Source organism: Vigna radiata, chromosome 6, assembly GCF_000741045.1.
Source record: "Vigna radiata var. radiata cultivar VC1973A chromosome 6, Vradiata_ver6, whole genome shotgun sequence".
Taxonomy (NCBI): Eukaryota; Viridiplantae; Streptophyta; class Magnoliopsida; order Fabales; family Fabaceae; genus Vigna; species Vigna radiata.
This window is the reverse complement of record NC_028356.1, coordinates 21,617,158-21,635,147: the sequence shown is the minus strand read 5'-3', so window position 1 is coordinate 21,635,147 and position 17,990 is coordinate 21,617,158. Positions and strand designations below refer to the sequence as shown.

The window sequence follows — 17,990 nt, the reverse complement described above, 5'->3', positions numbered from 1 at the left end:
ATTTTGACTCTTAACACTAATTACAATGTATGAAAGTATATGGAATCAAAACCAATGAAAATCTAAGTCCTAGACAATAAAATACAATTATTACAAAAGCTTTTCATAACAAAAAAAAGTCTTCAAAGGATCTTCATGAATCTTGATAAATCTTGACTTGATTTGGGCATCATTAAAACTTCATCTTCACCATTTTGCTAACAAAACCTACCCCATTCTTGTATATAATCATGGAAAAACCCTAACCTTGAGAGAATAGGGAACTGTCATGTGGCAGTCCATCATTGGACAGTATAATGGGTCAAACATTCAACCCTGGTCAAAGTCTCAAAGCTAGTCAAATAAGAGGGGTTAAATTGCAAATATTAATATCTTAAGAGTTCTCTGCAATTTTAGACTGTGTGAATGTAAGGGTTGAATTGAAATTTTGGACAAGATTTAGTTGTTGATAATTTATTAGATATTTTACAAAATACTTAATTTATTTATATTTGAAAAGATCAATAGAAAATATCTACCAAATATTTTTAAAACTGATTAAATCTGTTAAATATTTGGGAGATATTGCATTATCAAAAATTAGATTTCAATAATAGAAACATCAAGATCAAACCCAATCAAGTTCTATGTAAAGAGTAATCGAAAGCAGAAAATGAGGCATTAGAAACTCTGGTTGGGAGCAGCAGACATCCACCACATCTTTCTTTCTCTTACTTTTATTTTCATTCATCGTGTATTTCTGTTCCACTGTAGATTATGGATTCTGATGTTAGATAATTAGCGAGGTGTTTTAATCTATATGCATATTGATCGTATGAGTGTAAATGTTTTTAATTTTGGTTACAAATGTACTTTGATTGAATTTAGGAACTTTCATATAATTGAATGGGTTTTTGCCACCAATTAATAATGTACTTTGATTAGTAGTAAAAACTTTAACAATAATTAGTCAAAAATGTACTTTGATTAATTAACTTTTAACTTGGTTAGAAGATAAAAGAAAAGATATGATTAAACATAATAGGATTTAATTGATAATATACTTTGGTTAAATTTATTATAAATAATCTAGAAATGTCTTGTTTTTAATTGAGAATCTATTTTGGCTAATAGTAAGATCTCTATCAAATTAATTAAGAATGTATTTTAATTAATTTGAAGTCAAAAATGATAATCAATTGAGCAATAATGTGGTTAACCGGTGATTAATCTATTTTGGAAAAAAAATGGAATTATCCTATTTTATTATAACTGTTTCAAAGTCTTTTATTTTTTATTTCATTAAATTCACATTTATATCAATCTTGAATATTAATTCCATTAGGATATATTTTTACTTTTATCTTTTAGGTTTACTAATCTTTCGAGAAAGATTTCATAATAATCAATTATTAAAAAGTAATTCCATATTCGTTGGGATACAACTTAGGGTTAACTTAACATTATCTAGTTTGTTAACTACTAACTTGGTAATAGTGAAGTTGTGTTGTTAAGTATTAGTAATTTGATACCATTAACAATAACTTATCACCCTCTAAACTTTTTTATCGCAGACCCTCTAGCCATGGTCCAAGCACGTTCAAGAATAGCTAGAGTCATCTATACAAGGTGAAACAAAGCTCTTTCTCTTAGGTCATCATGGAGAACCTCTAATAAATTATGGGTATTTAAATGTTGTATTAAGGGTTAAGTAGTGTAGGATTTCTTTTTAGGTCTTGTATTAAGAATCAGGAAGTATAAGGTTTTTGAACAATCTTACTCAAGTTGTAGGGCAATATTTGTGCCTAGCTTAAGCTAATATTGGGTAATTAGTTTTGCAACCCTAGCTTGGTGGAGGGTGTCCCACATGAAACATGGTGAGTACATGGAAAGCTCTTAGTGAAAAGTTTTCTTAGAATAGTAGTGGCCATGTGTCATTTTCCTACTAGAGAACTTTTGCTAAAGTAGCTTTCTACATGGCAAGCTCTTAGTGGAGAGTTTTCTCACAAAGGTATTTGTCATGTGTCATTTTTCTAGTAGAGAACTTTTGTTAGAGTGGTTTTCCACACAGCACTCTAGGAATGAAGAATTTTTCTAAAAGTTAGAATTTCACATGTCAAGCTTTCCTTCACTAAGATAAGATTTTTAGGGTTTTGTGCAAGATAACATTTTATGATTTTGATCTAGTTTAGAAACACCTTCATCTATAAATGTGTCTCCCCCTTAACTCACTTAAAGATTAGTAATAAAATGTTACTAAAATATTGAGCCATTTTATTAATCTCTAAATTCAAGGTTAAAATATCTCATGTAATCATTAAATATCATCCCATCACCATTAAAACACCAAAGGTCGTGAATCTTATCCCTTATCCTCCATAGCTTTCGCACCTTCATCCTCATCATAATATCTCTTCTAATTTTTGCCCAACCTAACTTGAAAAGATTGCTATCACTTTTCCTTGTGAAAATTTTGTTATCTTCTTGACCTTTTTTCACTTCAACCTATATAGACTAGGATCAAACCTTGTAGATCGGTTCAAGTCGACAAGTCTAGCTGAAATTTTTTGAGACTAACATGTGGCTACCTACCCTATGAGATATATCTCGTGAAGAAGAAAATACTCTTCCTTGGATTGTTAGGATCTAGCACAAATTATTAGGACCTTGCACAAGTGAATTATTTGATCTGTTATTACATTTAATTCAACTGTATATTGACATCAAACTTAGGCAATGTTACCGAAGTAATGAGAATTATCCAGATTTGCAGATGACATCGGTTTTATAATGTTGGGTGAATAGCTACCACGAACGCACGCAAACTACATAAATCAGAACTTTTAGTTCAAAATGTTTGGGCAATTGAAACCATCATAGTCCACTTTGAAATAATCAACAATTGGACTATAGCATCTTACGGTTCCTCGTCTTTCTCACTACTGTTCTGTAAAGCATACAACTGTCTCTTGTAATTACATTAAACCAGCAAAATAAATTGAATCACACGTGACTGTCTAACTATTGAGTTACGAACCAACTTCTTACGGCACAAACACCCAATAATTTTTCCCCGAAATAAAATTAAAGGCCTAAAAAATGCTCCCAGATTGTGTACGGAAGAGCAGCAGAGGAGCTAAAGTAAGCAAACAAATGGCTAAGAAAAAAAAAAAAAAAAAACTGAGGTAAAGAAGCAGTATACATATTTCAGACAACAATTCTGAGTCAAATATAAATGATAGAGTTGACAGTCAAATTAAAATAGTTGCACTAAGCCTTCTGAACCTTTTCCACATACGCCTGCAAAAAGAGAGAAAAATTGTGAGACCTGTTGTAAATGCCACAGCTAAACAAATTGACATGAGGCAGATGTAGAGTCAGAGGCCAACATAAATCTCCGTCGCGCATAATAGCATAAATAGACCATCAGCAACAATCACTATGAGTTAAGAATCGTGCAGATATTTTAATTAAGTTGTACCCGTCGATAAATTCAGTACGGATTTGATGGATAGGCGTGAAAGGTTTACTAGAAATACTTGTTCATTCTTAACATACAAAATAAAATACCATTAAAGTTAGATCGACAAAAAAAAAAATTCAACAGGTCCTCAGACTAAGTTTGATTAAATATTAGACAGTATTCTTAATGATGAAATTTGACAACACATAAAAGTCTTCTAGAAGCAAATGTCTCGTCTTTTAAATCTCATATTTTTTAGCAACTTCCAATAAACATCCAAGCCTACCAAAAAAATTAATGATTAGCTTTAATATTTGCTTTCATCAACAGAAGAAAAATGGGCGAAAGGACTGGAATCCTTCAAAACATAACGGGAATGTGTAAGCCAACCAACACTAACCTGTACAAGTTTATTAAGCTTTGGTTTTGAAAATGACAAATAGTTGTCAATTTTCTCTTGTGTCTGAGGAATATTGGCCCCCTGCATGGAACCAGTTACTTTATCAACAACTTTCTTCACGATTGTTTTATAATCATCTTTGGTGATTTGACCTTCTTTCCATGTTGGTTTCAGAAGCTCCTTAACAAACTCAACCAGTGCAAATTTAAATGCACGAATCCCCTTCAAATCCTTTGTTTTCTTGGACTCATCAGGACCTCCAGTTTGCTCCATGTTTTCCAAAGGACCATTCTCTTTGGTACTTTTAGGATCATCTCGAGATTTGTGTCTTTCCTCGGGTAACACTTCCTTGTTATCATCCTTACCAACTTCGGTGTTTTGACCTGATTGCAACTGGACTAGAGGATCACTCTTGACTAATTCTTCTGGGCCAGCAGCCTTGGAAGAATCACCATGGTTTTGTTTTGATGTGTTGGACAACTGTGATGGAATTTCCATAACATCTTCTGCAACTCTTTTACTTGGAGGAATGGATGGGGGTAACCCACTTGCAGCAGCCCTCTTTGGCTCAACACTATCACACATTGGATCATACTGCTTCAGGAGTCCAACAGCAGGATCAGGGTGGATGAACGTATTGGAAACAGGCACAGCAGGATCAGAGCGGATGAATGAATTGGAAACAGGCACAACAGACACCTCAGCTTTTGCTAGGGAGGATGTGTCCTTGGCATAGTGAGAATTTAAAGCAGCATAAAGTTGCGGTAGTTGTTGCCCTGTCCCAAGGATATGGGCCAGAGAGGCTGAGAGATTGGTAAGCTGAGCAAGCTGTTCTTGGCCTACCAGATTCTCAGTGGGAGGAGGATTTCTTGAACTAACTTGTGATAAGCCAGAATCCATAATATTTGGTTCAGCAGTGTATTTTTTCTCAGTGGAGACTTCCTGGTTTGGCATACCATCAACAATTCCTCTCTTTGAAGGTAGAATCGGAACTGGGGCCTGCCTTTGTCCAACTGCTTGCAAGCCAGAAGAATGCAAAGGATTCAAACTCTCTGCATTCTGATTAGTGCCTTGTGCTGAAAGAAACATAAGTTGAAAAGTTCAAATCTATGTATGAATCAGTAGATTTGTTTTGTCACCTGTACCATTGCATGTCAATCAAATAACATAATATAACTTCATATTTTGGGTTTCACTGGCAGGATAAAAGATTTTTCAATTTACAAGGAATGACAATCAAATGAAAATCAAATAGATGAGTACCTGCAGCAATTTGTATTCTGTCACGTTCAGAGGTGGCTAAATACGTACCACCTTGTTTTACCCCACGCTTATTTTGTTCATGCTTTTCTTCAATGGTGTTAGATGATCCCACCCTGTAATGCCAATCAGGAGACATTTTCGTATCACCCAACCAAATGTCTGTACCTATTGACTGGGAAACAATGTTAGTACCAGTACTTCCTGATACCCAACTGTTAACTTCCTTCTTATCACTTGAAAAAGGCTGCTCATCATGCACTCTGCTCTTATCCAAACTATGACTCCATCCATACCTTGTAGGTAACGAAGTGAATCCTGGCTCTGTGGCACCAACATTTTCACTTTTGCCCTCAACCAGCTTTCCTGAATCAGATACAGCAACTGTATCATTCCACTTTGGACTGTCCAAAACTTCATCTGCATCAGCCTTGTTACCATCTGAACCCCACCTATCATCCCTGGGCCTTCTATTAGGACTATCTGAATCACTCAATTTCGGTCTATCCATCCTATGATGATCTCCCCCAGGATTGCTTGCCCACCTATCATCTCTTAATCTTCTATTAGGGCTCCTACATGCTTGCCTATCATGAGAAAACCTACAATATTTACCATTTCGACAATTTCCATTAGCAAAAAATTTGCAAAGAGTATCATTACTTCGGTTTGGTCCATGTCCGCCTCCCTGCTCAAAAGAACTATCTCTGTGCCTTCTATCAATATCCCTCTCTCTATTTAATTCATCCACAGAAACTTTACCATGTCCATCAGAATTGTCATGCACAAACTTGCATGATGCTCCCATTCTACACCTTCCCTTTGCAAAATTAGTACAAGCTTCATTAGATCTGCCACTCTTGAGAGAATAGTCTCTACCGTCTTGGGGAACAGAATATCTAGGAGCTCCATCTTTCCTGCTCTTATTTTCCCAACTATCCTCATGATTTTGACTATCATGAAGAAAGTGGCAATGGCTACCTCTTCTGCATTTACCAGCACCAAAGTCTCTACATGGTTGTGCCGATCCTCCAGCCCGCATTCTATTTCTGTCACTGACTCCTGAATCCCACCTAAAACCATGAGGAGGGCTCCTGCTTCGACTCCTAGTAATTGGCATAATCCAAAGGTAGATAATTAACAAAGCAGCTAGAAATATTATTCTCCACCAAAGCAATGACCATGGTATTATCACTAATATCTTTTAACATGAAATTTATTAGGGAAAGAGTGAACATTTGAAAATAAAGAATACTTTTTTGGTAAAGATCTAATATATATAACGCACGCAATCAGAGAGTTCTAGGATGTGCTTTAACTTCAAGCAAATAATAAGAAACAAGGCTCTTCAGAATTACATTGGCCCCATCTTAAAGAAAGGAACACAAAATGGTATAAGAACAAGGGAAGAGTGACTTTAGTACAAAAAGCTCTTCTAGAAAATCTTAAAACTGCCCCTTCTGAACATTAGTCGATGAGAAAATAAATAGATAAAAGACTATTAGATATTGCGTATAACTGGTTGGGATTAAAGAAAAACTAGATGTCATAAAACAGCCAATAATGTGAAACCAAGTGACCATGATGTCTTTCACAATGTGCCCAACAAATAGAACAGAATATAAGGGAAAAATGTTCAAGTATTAACACAATACAGAAATTTCTTAGATAGCTAAGTACAGAAATATTATTGTCCCAACAACACGGTTGAGGAGGGTTCAGAGGTGTCATAGCTTTCTCCTGTATGTATACAGCTCCTACATTAAGCACAGTGCTTCAGAGGACACAACAAACATATACTGTAGGATCTTTTGAACATGTGCAACTTATAGTATACCCAAACAAGGTTATTTACAGTATGCTCTCAACAAAAAACGTCATATGAACACTTAAATATAATTTTCAACCAATATTCAGCAAATAGGATCAGCACAGACACACCAAGAAGAGAAACAAACCTGACTGGCCTGCTCCAACCATTTTTAGGAGATTGACTATGTCTCTTAGGTTTCCATTCCTCAGATTCAGGAGAAATTTTCTTGTTGTAACCATCCTCATCCCATTCCATTGTTGCATCCAAACATCCATAGTCTTTATTCATAACATCGTCCTTATGTGAACCTCGGCCTCCAGAAAAAGGTTCCTTGGATGAAAATCCCATATCAGGCTTTAATTGATCACTTCCTTCCAAATACGACCACTTTGAACTATTGCTACCAGCAACATCTGTAGAGGACCACCCAGGCCGTAATTGCTTACTAGCATCAGGTGAAAATTCAGGATCAACTCTCAAATCCCACTTTGAAGAGCGCTTTTTGCCACTTCCACTCATCTCACTTACCAAAACTGTAATGCTTCACTTTGACAAATGCAGTGTTCTCTGAATTAACAAAACATATAAATCAAAAGAATCCTAGGATTATATCCTCAACCTTCTACTATGTTTTTCTTCATTAAAGTAATACAACATGCTAGGAGACATGGAATTAAAAAACATATAAATCACAAGAATCCTAGGATTATATCCTCAATCTTCTACTATGTTTTTTCTTCATTAAAGTAATACAACATGCTAGGAGACATGAAAGTGCGAAATTATAAAGTAATGAAAGACGTCCACTGTATGTAAAACAGTAAGTATCAAGCTAGAGCGTGTAAGTTCTGCTGACAGAGCATATATTGTACAAATGTGTTCAGTTGGAAGAGTTAATAACAGTCCGAATCTAACTATCTTCCATCTGCCCCAGGACCCTTAAGGGGGTTCCCATAGGTCCATCTAGGTGGTGGGAAGAGTTAATAAGCGTTTTAATCTAACTTCAAACGAACCGTTCAAGACATGTATAAGTGACCATTTTCAACAGAAATGAATCATTAGAAAAGAGGAGTACAAGACAGGAGGATCCAAATCCTCCAACAAACATGGAAAAAGGAAACAAAAGAAGCATCAATCAAAGAAACATGAGCAGAAAAGAAGAAAAATCATCTAATCCCAAAAATGTTTGAAACAGAAACCACTTGCTGAAAATTCCAGCACTTCATCTGGATATAATTGACTACAGAAACAATTCAGTTGTATAGGCAAATCCACTTGATCTGACTTGGAATTGGAAATTCTCCACAAGTTGCTTTGATATCTTCTTTCTATCTTCTAAATAAAGATTACTAAAAACAGCATATCATTTTTGAGGATGTAGGGTATTGTCTGTTAATCTTTGTATCAAGACCTCCAAAGTGCCATACCCAGATTAGATTAATCAACCAAAGGAACAGCCAAACCATTTTCTACCAGCACAAAAAATGAAGGTATAGGTGTTTTTCAAATCACAGTAGAATGTGCTTGGTATATATGAAAGGTAAGGGTTGAAAATGAATTTATCACAATTTTCAGAGGATATGTTAGGGGCTGGAAAACATATGAAAGGAGAAGGTATAAGAGGGACCGAACGGTTGGTAGCGGCAAGGAAGCTTCCTAGATGGCACGGCGGAAAACTAATTGGAGTAATAAGAGGGATATCTTGGGAGGAGATTCAGATGGAATTAATTAGAGTAATCACGACCAAATCCTAGGATATTATTTATAAGGGATTAATTAGAGTAATCACGACCAAATCCTAGGATATTATTTAGTAAATTTAATATATTCGTATCAGATACTAATAGGAAATAGGATTATTTTATATTATTACGTATATCTTGGGAGGGAATTAATTAGTATAAATAAGAAGGGAGCCTAGGGGTAAAGGCATGCTTTTGAATTGTGAGTTTTGTTAGAGAGGTTATGCTCTCAGGTGACTGACGGAGGTTATGCTCCCAGTTATTGGTTATTTTCTTTGATACAGTATTTCCATTCAATAAAAGAGGTTTATTCATCTATTTTCCCATTGTTAATTCCTTGTGAGAGTGTGTGAGGAAAGCGCTCTAGATACGTTCCATTCTCGGGTACGTAACAGGATAAATCAATATATGATATCTGGTCAAGAGGTACAGTAGTTCCAAGCCTTTTATCACCTTCAGTTTCATATAAAAACTCAGATATTGTTTTGATGTAGATGTAATGCCATTGGTCCAAATCACTATAAACGGTAATCACGACGATTACAAATAGAATACTGTTACAAAACCACATAAAGATTTTGTTAAGATAATCTCAAGCAGGAGTTGAGTTATGCACTGAACTTGTAGTTTTCTCTTGGTATAACTTTTAATAATTTTGTTTTGTCCTCCATCCCCTATATTGTGCCATCTCACGAATTTTTTAAATCAAACGGGTAACAAGTGATTTTGTGTTGTGTTGTCTTTTCATACACAGCGCATTAAACAGAACATACCTCGTACCTAGCCAAAAAGTCCCTGTAAAACTATGGCAATCCTCCGCTCTTAAGCCTTAAGGAATTGAGTTAGAACTTGTACATTTCCATTAAAAAAGTTATATCAAAAAAGATGGGAAAAATAAGTTTTGTTTACACCTTCATGTTTTGCTTTAAAAATTATAATAAATGGAGAGAAGTTGTAGATATTTCTAGTCCTTTTCGAATTTCAAACCAAATAAGCAATAGTGAATTGAAGCTCCTTTGGTTGCCCCAAATGTAAGTCTTCCCCCATGACACAAAATTAACGATAAAGAAAAATTTAAAGAGCAAACATTGACAGTGGTGGTCAAAGTCAAGAGGAAATGATAATCAGGATAATTGATGGTACGGAAGATGCGTGGAGGTTAAACGAATTACCTATCGGGTTATGTCAAATTCTAAGAAAAAAATTTCAACCATATTCAACTAACTATCACTTAGATGTGACAAACACCTCGTAAGGCTCTATAATGTTTGCTTATACCATCAAGTCTTCCTTGTGTAATATGTAAGATACAGCCTGACCATTTCTTAATGATCTATTAATCTTTTAGAAATAGTCTTCTTGGTCATCTGTAACTAACTGATTCAATAATTAGAGAGAACATCTACCAAGGCCTCAAAATTGATGTCAAATCCATTTCAACAGATTTCAATCTTCAAATAAGCAAATATAAGACTCTAGCTCTTCTATAGAATCTTCCAAAGGCTGTGTCTATTCTCCAAAAGCCATGAAGATGGAAATGGTATAGCATCTTTACAACTCTTGGAAATCCCACACTGACTAGAAATATAACCAAATTTATAAGATTCAATCCATCTCATAAATATTTCAAAACTCTCAACCATTGACCACTCCAAAAGTAGATCAAAGCTACAGTGTCTATTCCATTGATTTTCTTCAATATTTGTTCTTGATGTCAAATGGGAACTGGTGTATCTAGTAAAACATAATTCATGAAGTGGAACATCCTTTCCCTTTCTTGAACTAGTCAATGGTTTATTTATTACTCTGCTATCCCAGAATATATTGAAAATTTCTCCACTTCAAAACTATTCAATATTGAATTGATTAGTGTGCTAAATATTTCATATTGCTCCTGTGGAAGGATCAAATGCCATTGGAAACCCATTTACACCAGCTACTTTGACAGTTTGACTGAACTTGGTAACACCTCCACGCATTGATCACATGAAATTACTGCAGAAAAATTGTATCTAATATTAGCACTTGGAATAATGTACTCTGAGACACAGAACTAAAGCACACAGGAGACTTCCAACCCAACTACACAACAACCTAATATCTCAGATCTTCAAAAGCTAATTCTATGGATGAACGCCTAAAAAAGGCTCCTGCTTTGGGGATAGAAAAAGGATCTAAAGATGTAATGGTACAGCAACATGTAGGATTGACCAAATAAGTTTCTTTCCCATAACATCAGTCAAACATATTTTAGGTAAGTGTAGCATACGAAATTAATTTTCACACTATAGTAGAGGCAAGGACAAAATGCTAAAACAGAAAACAAATATCAAGATCAAGGTCCTGTAGCTCAATACTAAAACCAAGTAAATCTTATCCAAAATCAAGCACCAGAATGTTCATTATAAAACGGAACAGAGACAACCAAGCAGATAGTCCAACACAAGAAGATGCAATGATAAAAAGGCCTCTCTTATGTTAGTCTAAACCAAAGCATAGCTTTAATGATTCCCCACTAAGAAAAGGTAACCTACTAAGATTTAAGAATACACAGTCACCGCAACTATAATGATTCCCTATTCTCATGTCTCCAATTTCAATGCCAAAGGGTAAGTCGCTAACTAGGACACTGTCATATTGCCTCACAAAGATAGTGACCATAGAGGCTAACCCAAAGATAACCACATGAGGAGGAAGTTATTTACTCCAACACAAGAAGAGTGATTAATAGTATTGTAAGAGCGAGTAGAATAGCCTAGTTATCATTAGTACTCTCCTCTGTATTTTCGCTCTTTCCTAGTGTTTTCTTCCCTGGAAATAGTTATTTCTCTGGCTGGTATCATACTTCATATCAAATAAAGGTTACGCAAGTACAATTCCATATTCTAGTTTCCGTTTCTGCTTTACTAACCGGTAGTTTTCGCGTAAACGACATTGATAACACTATTAATCATAACGGACATAAAAAAGAAAAGAAAAATAAGATCGAATATCCCACATTCAAATTCAAGCACTGAGGCTCGAGAAACAGAGAAAAACACCATAAATTAGGTTTCAAGAAGCTCCAAATTGAAATTACAGGAGACGATTTAAACCCTAAATAAGAAGCAGAAAGGTAAGAGCATAGTAAAGTTGAGAGAAGCTTACGCGTTAGTGGTGAAGACGACGTAAAAAGCGAAACCCTAGAATGGAGCTTGTGACTCTGTCTAAGCTGCCAGAGAAAGAAAATTAGCTTCGGCTTCTCTTTCCTATGCAAATATAAGCGGATTTCATTTTGGCTTAAAATAGAGAAAAACGGGTCCCAACTCACGTCATCACACTGGGTTGGATTCAAAAAATTGTATTTTTTTTTTTTATCTGGATGAAATTTAAACATCCAATTCACCTATCTAATTTTATTTTATTAAAATTTAATTTTAATTTTATAAAAAATATTTATTAATTTTTTGTTTGAAAAAATTATTTAATTTTCTTATTTTCAAAATTAATTAAACATAGTAAAGTTTGAGAGTGAAATTTGTTTAGATTTGAATAATCGAAAGCTTGTAATTTTTTTATTTAAAAATAATTGTAATTAAGTGAGCTAGTGAGTCAACCTGTTTACCCACCAACCCGTGGTAAGTTGGACTGGATTCAAATTTTTTTGGCTCATTAATAAATGAGCTGGGTTGGGTTGCTCACTAAATGATCCATCCTTGGTGGGCCAAGCCGAGTCGGGCTGAGTTGTTTTGACAACACTGTCTTAAATATTCTTTTAGGTCCATGATGAGATTATTTCTTTTATTTAATTAATGAAGTTTTATTTTTTCTTTAAAATTGGTCTTTCTATACTTATTTTTCGTTTAATTTAAAAAAATTGATGCCATCCTTATCATTAAATAAGTTAAATGGCATTAATGATGAGTTTAGTCAACATAATGAGGAGCTCTATTTGCATAATGGCTTAGTTTCTCACACCAAGAAGGGGAGTGAATTGGTGAAACTCAAAATCAAAGTCTTTTTCTAAATCTTTTCGCAAAAGGATGTGCCTTGAAAATTTTCTTGAAACGCAAGGTAAAAGATTTTCAAATGCAACGGAAATAAAGTCGATTAAGTACAGAATGAAGTCGACTAAAAATAAAAGTGTAGGGATTAGATGAATCAAACACTGGTTTTTATACTGGTTCGGCTAACCTGCCTACATCCAGTGTCTTTCCAATCACAAGAAGCAAATGCATTATAATGATCAAGGTTTTTACCGCAAGGCTTTTATAGAGACCACATATCAAAAATATAAAACACCTCTCTAACCCTCTAATCAAAGTATAGGCATACAAACACAAGACCAGCAACAAGAATCCCCTCTTTTGTAATCTACACCCTTTGAGAAACCCCTCAAAGTCAAGAACGGAACATGCTCTTCTTCCTGTAATCACAACAGGAAAACAAGCCAATATTCAATAGATTAATGATCCTGATCTCGCAGTAGGCACCTCAATGTGTAGATAGATTAGTCTTTCAATGCATAGCAATCTTGCTCTTCAAGAAATCACAAGAGATGATCATCATTGTCTTCTTCTTTGATTCTTGGAGTGTTCTCCCCTTTCTGTAACACGACACTAATATGAAAGATATCACAAAATAATGTTAGATTCACCAAAGTTGTTACAGAAATCAATCTCGCGTCAATTTATAGTTTTTCACAATTTTGACGCACTTTAGTCGACTTAGCTACTAATGCAGTCGAATATAACAAAACAGTTATGGCAGTTAGCAAGTCAATGCAATTAATTGAATACGCAATTAATGCAGTCGATTTACATTTAATGCTTGGTCAACCAAATTAAAAATATGACCGTTAGACACTTTATGTCAAGCATTAACAGAATTTCAAAACATAACAGACTTAGTCAAATGCAATGCGCATATAGTCAACTATGTAACAATTTAAAACACAGTTTTGAAAAAATTTCTCTTTGAAAAATCTCACAGCACACTTTGAAAAGCTTTGTGCAAAGACACGAGTTTTAATTGACTCACCCCATAATGAAGTCAACTTAAAATTGTTGTTTTGCAACACAATTTAAAGTTCAACAATAGTGCATGTGGTTTTTCTTTTCGCCAAATATGTGTTATGCATTCAAGTATGAAATCACATATATAGCATAATGAAATGCAAACAACACGACAACATCATAAACATGTTCCCATATAATCATATAGCAAGTACGCATAGAACATGTAACACATAATACACATGTGTTATTAATTATGTGTTGTCATCATAAAAAACCAGAAACTTTGAGATTGTGGGTTTAGCTAAAGTAGTGCTCCCCCTATCAATGATCACAACAATAATGTTTTAAGAAAAGCTTTAGTAAACGCACTAATAAATAAGTAGACGCACTATTAAAATATTTCCTCACAAAATGCGCAATTTGTTATAAAAGAGTCTTGCTAAAGACACTTGTGTTATACTTTGCTAAGCATTGCTAAACGAGCTCTCACTATAAGGTATAAAACAATGTTTTTGGTAAACACCTTAAAAGATATAAGCATTGTTCCAAAAATATATGTTGAAAGATATATTGCTCAATGCGCTCTTGAACCAAAAGAATAATCACTAAACACGGCACTGCTAGGAAAAGTCTTGCATAGGCTAAACAATACCTTGTGCCAAACGACGTTTTCATCCAACGACGAAACTTTCATGAACTACTTGGTATCTCTACTAGAATGATTAAATGATCAAATTTTGCTTGATCAATAGAAAAAATTGAAAAGCTTATAGTTGTTCTGAACACGCATTAAAGAGCATTAAATGCATAATGTTTCAAAACAACAAAAGTGATAAGAAAAAGGACATATCTGCTTGTATGCATATCTACTTTACTTTGTGTAGATTACCTATGTCAAGCATCCACATGCTCCATCATATATGTAAGTCTCGTAGAAAATAAAATTATCTTTAATTTCGTTTATTATATTTTGCTATGGTAAATAATTATATATGATGTGTTTTGTGTGTTAGGAAGTGTTGAGTTAGTAGATAAAGAGCAGGAGTGGGACCTTAATGCTTTGTTCACTTGGAGGAGGGGAATTGGGGGAAAGTGAGTGGATGAATTTGAGGGTGAATTAGTTGTTTTTTATTTAAGTGGATTTCGAGGTAAATGAGAGTGGATTTAGAAGTAAAGTTTATGAGAATTAGTGTAGGATTTGATTGATGTGACAAATGAAAAAAATTGTTTAATTGGTAGAAATTAAATATTCCCAAAATGCCCTTAGTTATTAAAGTAATATAAAATGATAATTGTTAATGTTATATTTAATTGTAAAAATGTTAATAAAGAGTAAAAAATTAGAAATAATTATTAAAAATAATTTATAAAATGTAAAAAAATTGTAATTTAGTAAATTAAATTAATTTTTTTGAAAATAATTTTTTTAATATAATTTCTTCTAATGTTTACAATATTCAACCTCTTCAAAAAAATAGTCAAAAAATGTTTGCTATATTAAAAAATGGAAAAATTAGAAATGAACTTCCATGTGCAGACAAACACTTTACATGCATCTTTTGATAACCTAATAGAATGAACAAAATGATTGTTTTAACTGTGAAATATCAATTAAGGTCTGATGAATCTATTTACAAAACCAACCCTGTATTAGTTTATGCTGTAAATTCTTAATTTGTATAACTTATATATGGAATAATAGAAAAGAGAAAATCATAAATCTCCAAAACGCAATTAGTTTGGATATGGCCCATGAACCCTTTTGGGTAATCCATTTTCCTCCCACTACAACTCGTAAAATCAAAACCAAAAGCCGTATGGGCTTCACCGTCGCCGCTAAATCCAATCAAAACCAGCATCCCATCTTACACCCCCAACGTTCACTACGTTGTGTATCTCCCTTGACATTGTTGAGATCTTCTGCCACCAGTTGCCGTGAAACGAGATCAAGTCCTCATTGGTGCAAAGAAACACCACTTCATCATCACTAATGTCCTTGAACACGTGGCACAATCTAGGAAGTCGTCTTTCACTTCGTCTCAATGCCATGTAGCAGGATCGAACGCCTCTACCCTCCATTAACACACATCCAAGTTCTTTTTTGTTACAGCAATTGGGCCTTATTCATGCCCACCTGCTCATACCTGCGTCACGTCGAAGAAGCGATTCTTGCCCAGGTCAACCACGAGGTTCCAGGAATAAGGAGTGTGGTTGTCGTGGAACCGAATACAACATTGTTGGGAACTGAATACGAGTGGTTTTGCATAATGAGGAACCGAATAAAACTTAATGGGAACCAAAAATAGGTTTTGTGTAAATCCTTCGCATGCATGGAACTGAATGCTGTTGGAATGGAACCGAATACGACTCTCTCCAATTTCATTTCAAGCATTGTTCTTCATCTTCTTCAGCTTCAAACACACGTATTCATCTTCGACCACTTTGTTCTTCATGCCATCAACCTCATCTATCATACACAAGGTTGTTTTTGGTCGTCATCTACAACCGTGCAACTCAAAGACAACAACAAAATTGGCCAAAGAACGATACGATTTCAAGCAAGCTCAGCTCAGGAAGGTCAGAAATTATATAATACATTGAGGGCAAATAAGACTTTTTTACTATAAATCCTTCAGATCTATCCAATTTCATGGGTGATCATAAAGCTCTTGATCCCACAAATTTGTCTTCATCATTCCTTCCTTTTCTTCTCAAACGAACACACGATTAATCTAATTTCGTCGCTCTTAAACACCTCTGAATAGTAATTTTTGTTCAAGTGAATACAGGATAAGGGTTCCCAACACCTTTTGATTTTTTGATTGGTGGGACTAGGACCCACCTTGACACGTGGTGAGTGGACGTTGGTTGTTTGTGTACGTCTTAAGCAAATGAAAGAGAATGGTTTCTTTTTGATGGGTGTCGCAGCCCATATAAATTTAATTGCATATGAGAAATGCAGTATAGTGCTAGGAAGTGACTCCTAGGTCGTCTCTCAAGGACCAAACTGTGGTTCGAGAATCAGGTCTCACACGAAGTGGGAGGGGGGTTTGTGAAAGGTTTGTGAATGCAGATGAACTAAATCAAAAGACGGATGCAAACAGAAATGTAAAACTGAAATGCAGACAGAAACATAAAAACGGAATCAAATACAGAATAAAAGAAAATGGTCGGTCATTAACTCAATTACTATGCTTCCTGATTAACGACGAGTACACACTACTCTAACCCAAATCCGACACGAATTTCCCAACTAAGCGAAGGCTAATTCGGTCTTCAAAATTACAGACTAAGCGAATGCAATGCACAAATTTAATCAGTCATCTACCATACAGTCTAATCAACTAAGCGAAGAATTGACACCGATTTAGGCAACTAAGCGTATACCCAATCGCAAGCACACAACAGATTAAATAGGGTGCCAGGTAGAGTAGAATAAATACAAGAACAGTCCAAGAAATCTCAAGGAAACACTATAATTTTATTAATCACCAATCCGACTAACCTAAGCTAACATCACAACTAAATTATCACAAACGAATAGACTAAATGACTCTGTGAATAGATACAATGAATTGAACGATCATGAAACAATATGCATAAACTAATTAAAATGCAATAGACAATAAAGAAACACTTAACTAAAATTAAAATGGCAACAGGTAAATATCCAAGCATAATTCAAGACATGAAAATGTAATGCTTAAGCTAGAACATTAAAAGCAATTCCGTACGAAAATAACACAAAAAGAATGTGTTCACAGTAATCTAAATTGCAAATGTTGAAACATAAAAATTAAATAAAAAAAATACATGCACCAGCTCCAATTCTCGTTTTCTCCTCCAAGCCGTCACCTCATTGTTGCTTGCTACAACAAAAGTTAAATGCACATTTTTTATGCAATCCAAAGCTAACCAAGACGTGGCAGCACATGTATCTCTCAAGGAAAGAAAAAGTAGAATGTCGTGACAGCAACTCATTGAATTAAAATTAAAATCAAAGCTTTGTTCTCCCGAGAAAAAAGAAATCAGCCATTGAATGCACCGAATGATATCAACATTTCCTTCTTCACCCAAAATGAAAAGCAATGCTTCAGGAATAAAAGGGAATAAATGGCCCACAAAATAATTTTATCCAACACCGTACGCCTACACTATTCTACCATTACATTACTTTCTCCAAAAAAAAAGAAAAGAAAATGAAGATGGGACCGTGTGCTTGCTTCCTTCCAACCAGCAGCTTATAAAAATGCTTTGAAAAACGTTAAAAACTTCAATGTAAGTGGCATCCATAAGATGAAGGAAATTGAATGTGCTAGAATGCTGAAAGTAATTC

At 34.6% G+C, this 17,990-nt stretch overlaps 1 protein-coding gene across 1 annotated transcript; it reads right to left on the bottom strand.

Moving 5' to 3' along the window:
• Window positions 1-3,147: 3,147 nt before the first annotated feature.
• On the bottom strand, window positions 3,148-11,919 carry LOC106764759 (zinc finger CCCH domain-containing protein 38). The gene is made up of 5 exons (XM_014649135.2): window positions 11,805-11,919; window positions 7,061-7,482; window positions 5,106-6,208; window positions 3,843-4,918; window positions 3,148-3,279 (listed from the first exon to the last, which is right to left on the bottom strand). Exons 2-5 carry the CDS (start codon window positions 7,432-7,434, stop codon window positions 3,250-3,252), a joined length of 2,583 nt encoding a protein of 860 aa, XP_014504621.1. The 5' UTR covers window positions 7,435-7,482; window positions 11,805-11,919; the 3' UTR covers window positions 3,148-3,249.
• Window positions 11,920-17,990: the final 6,071 nt, after the last annotated feature.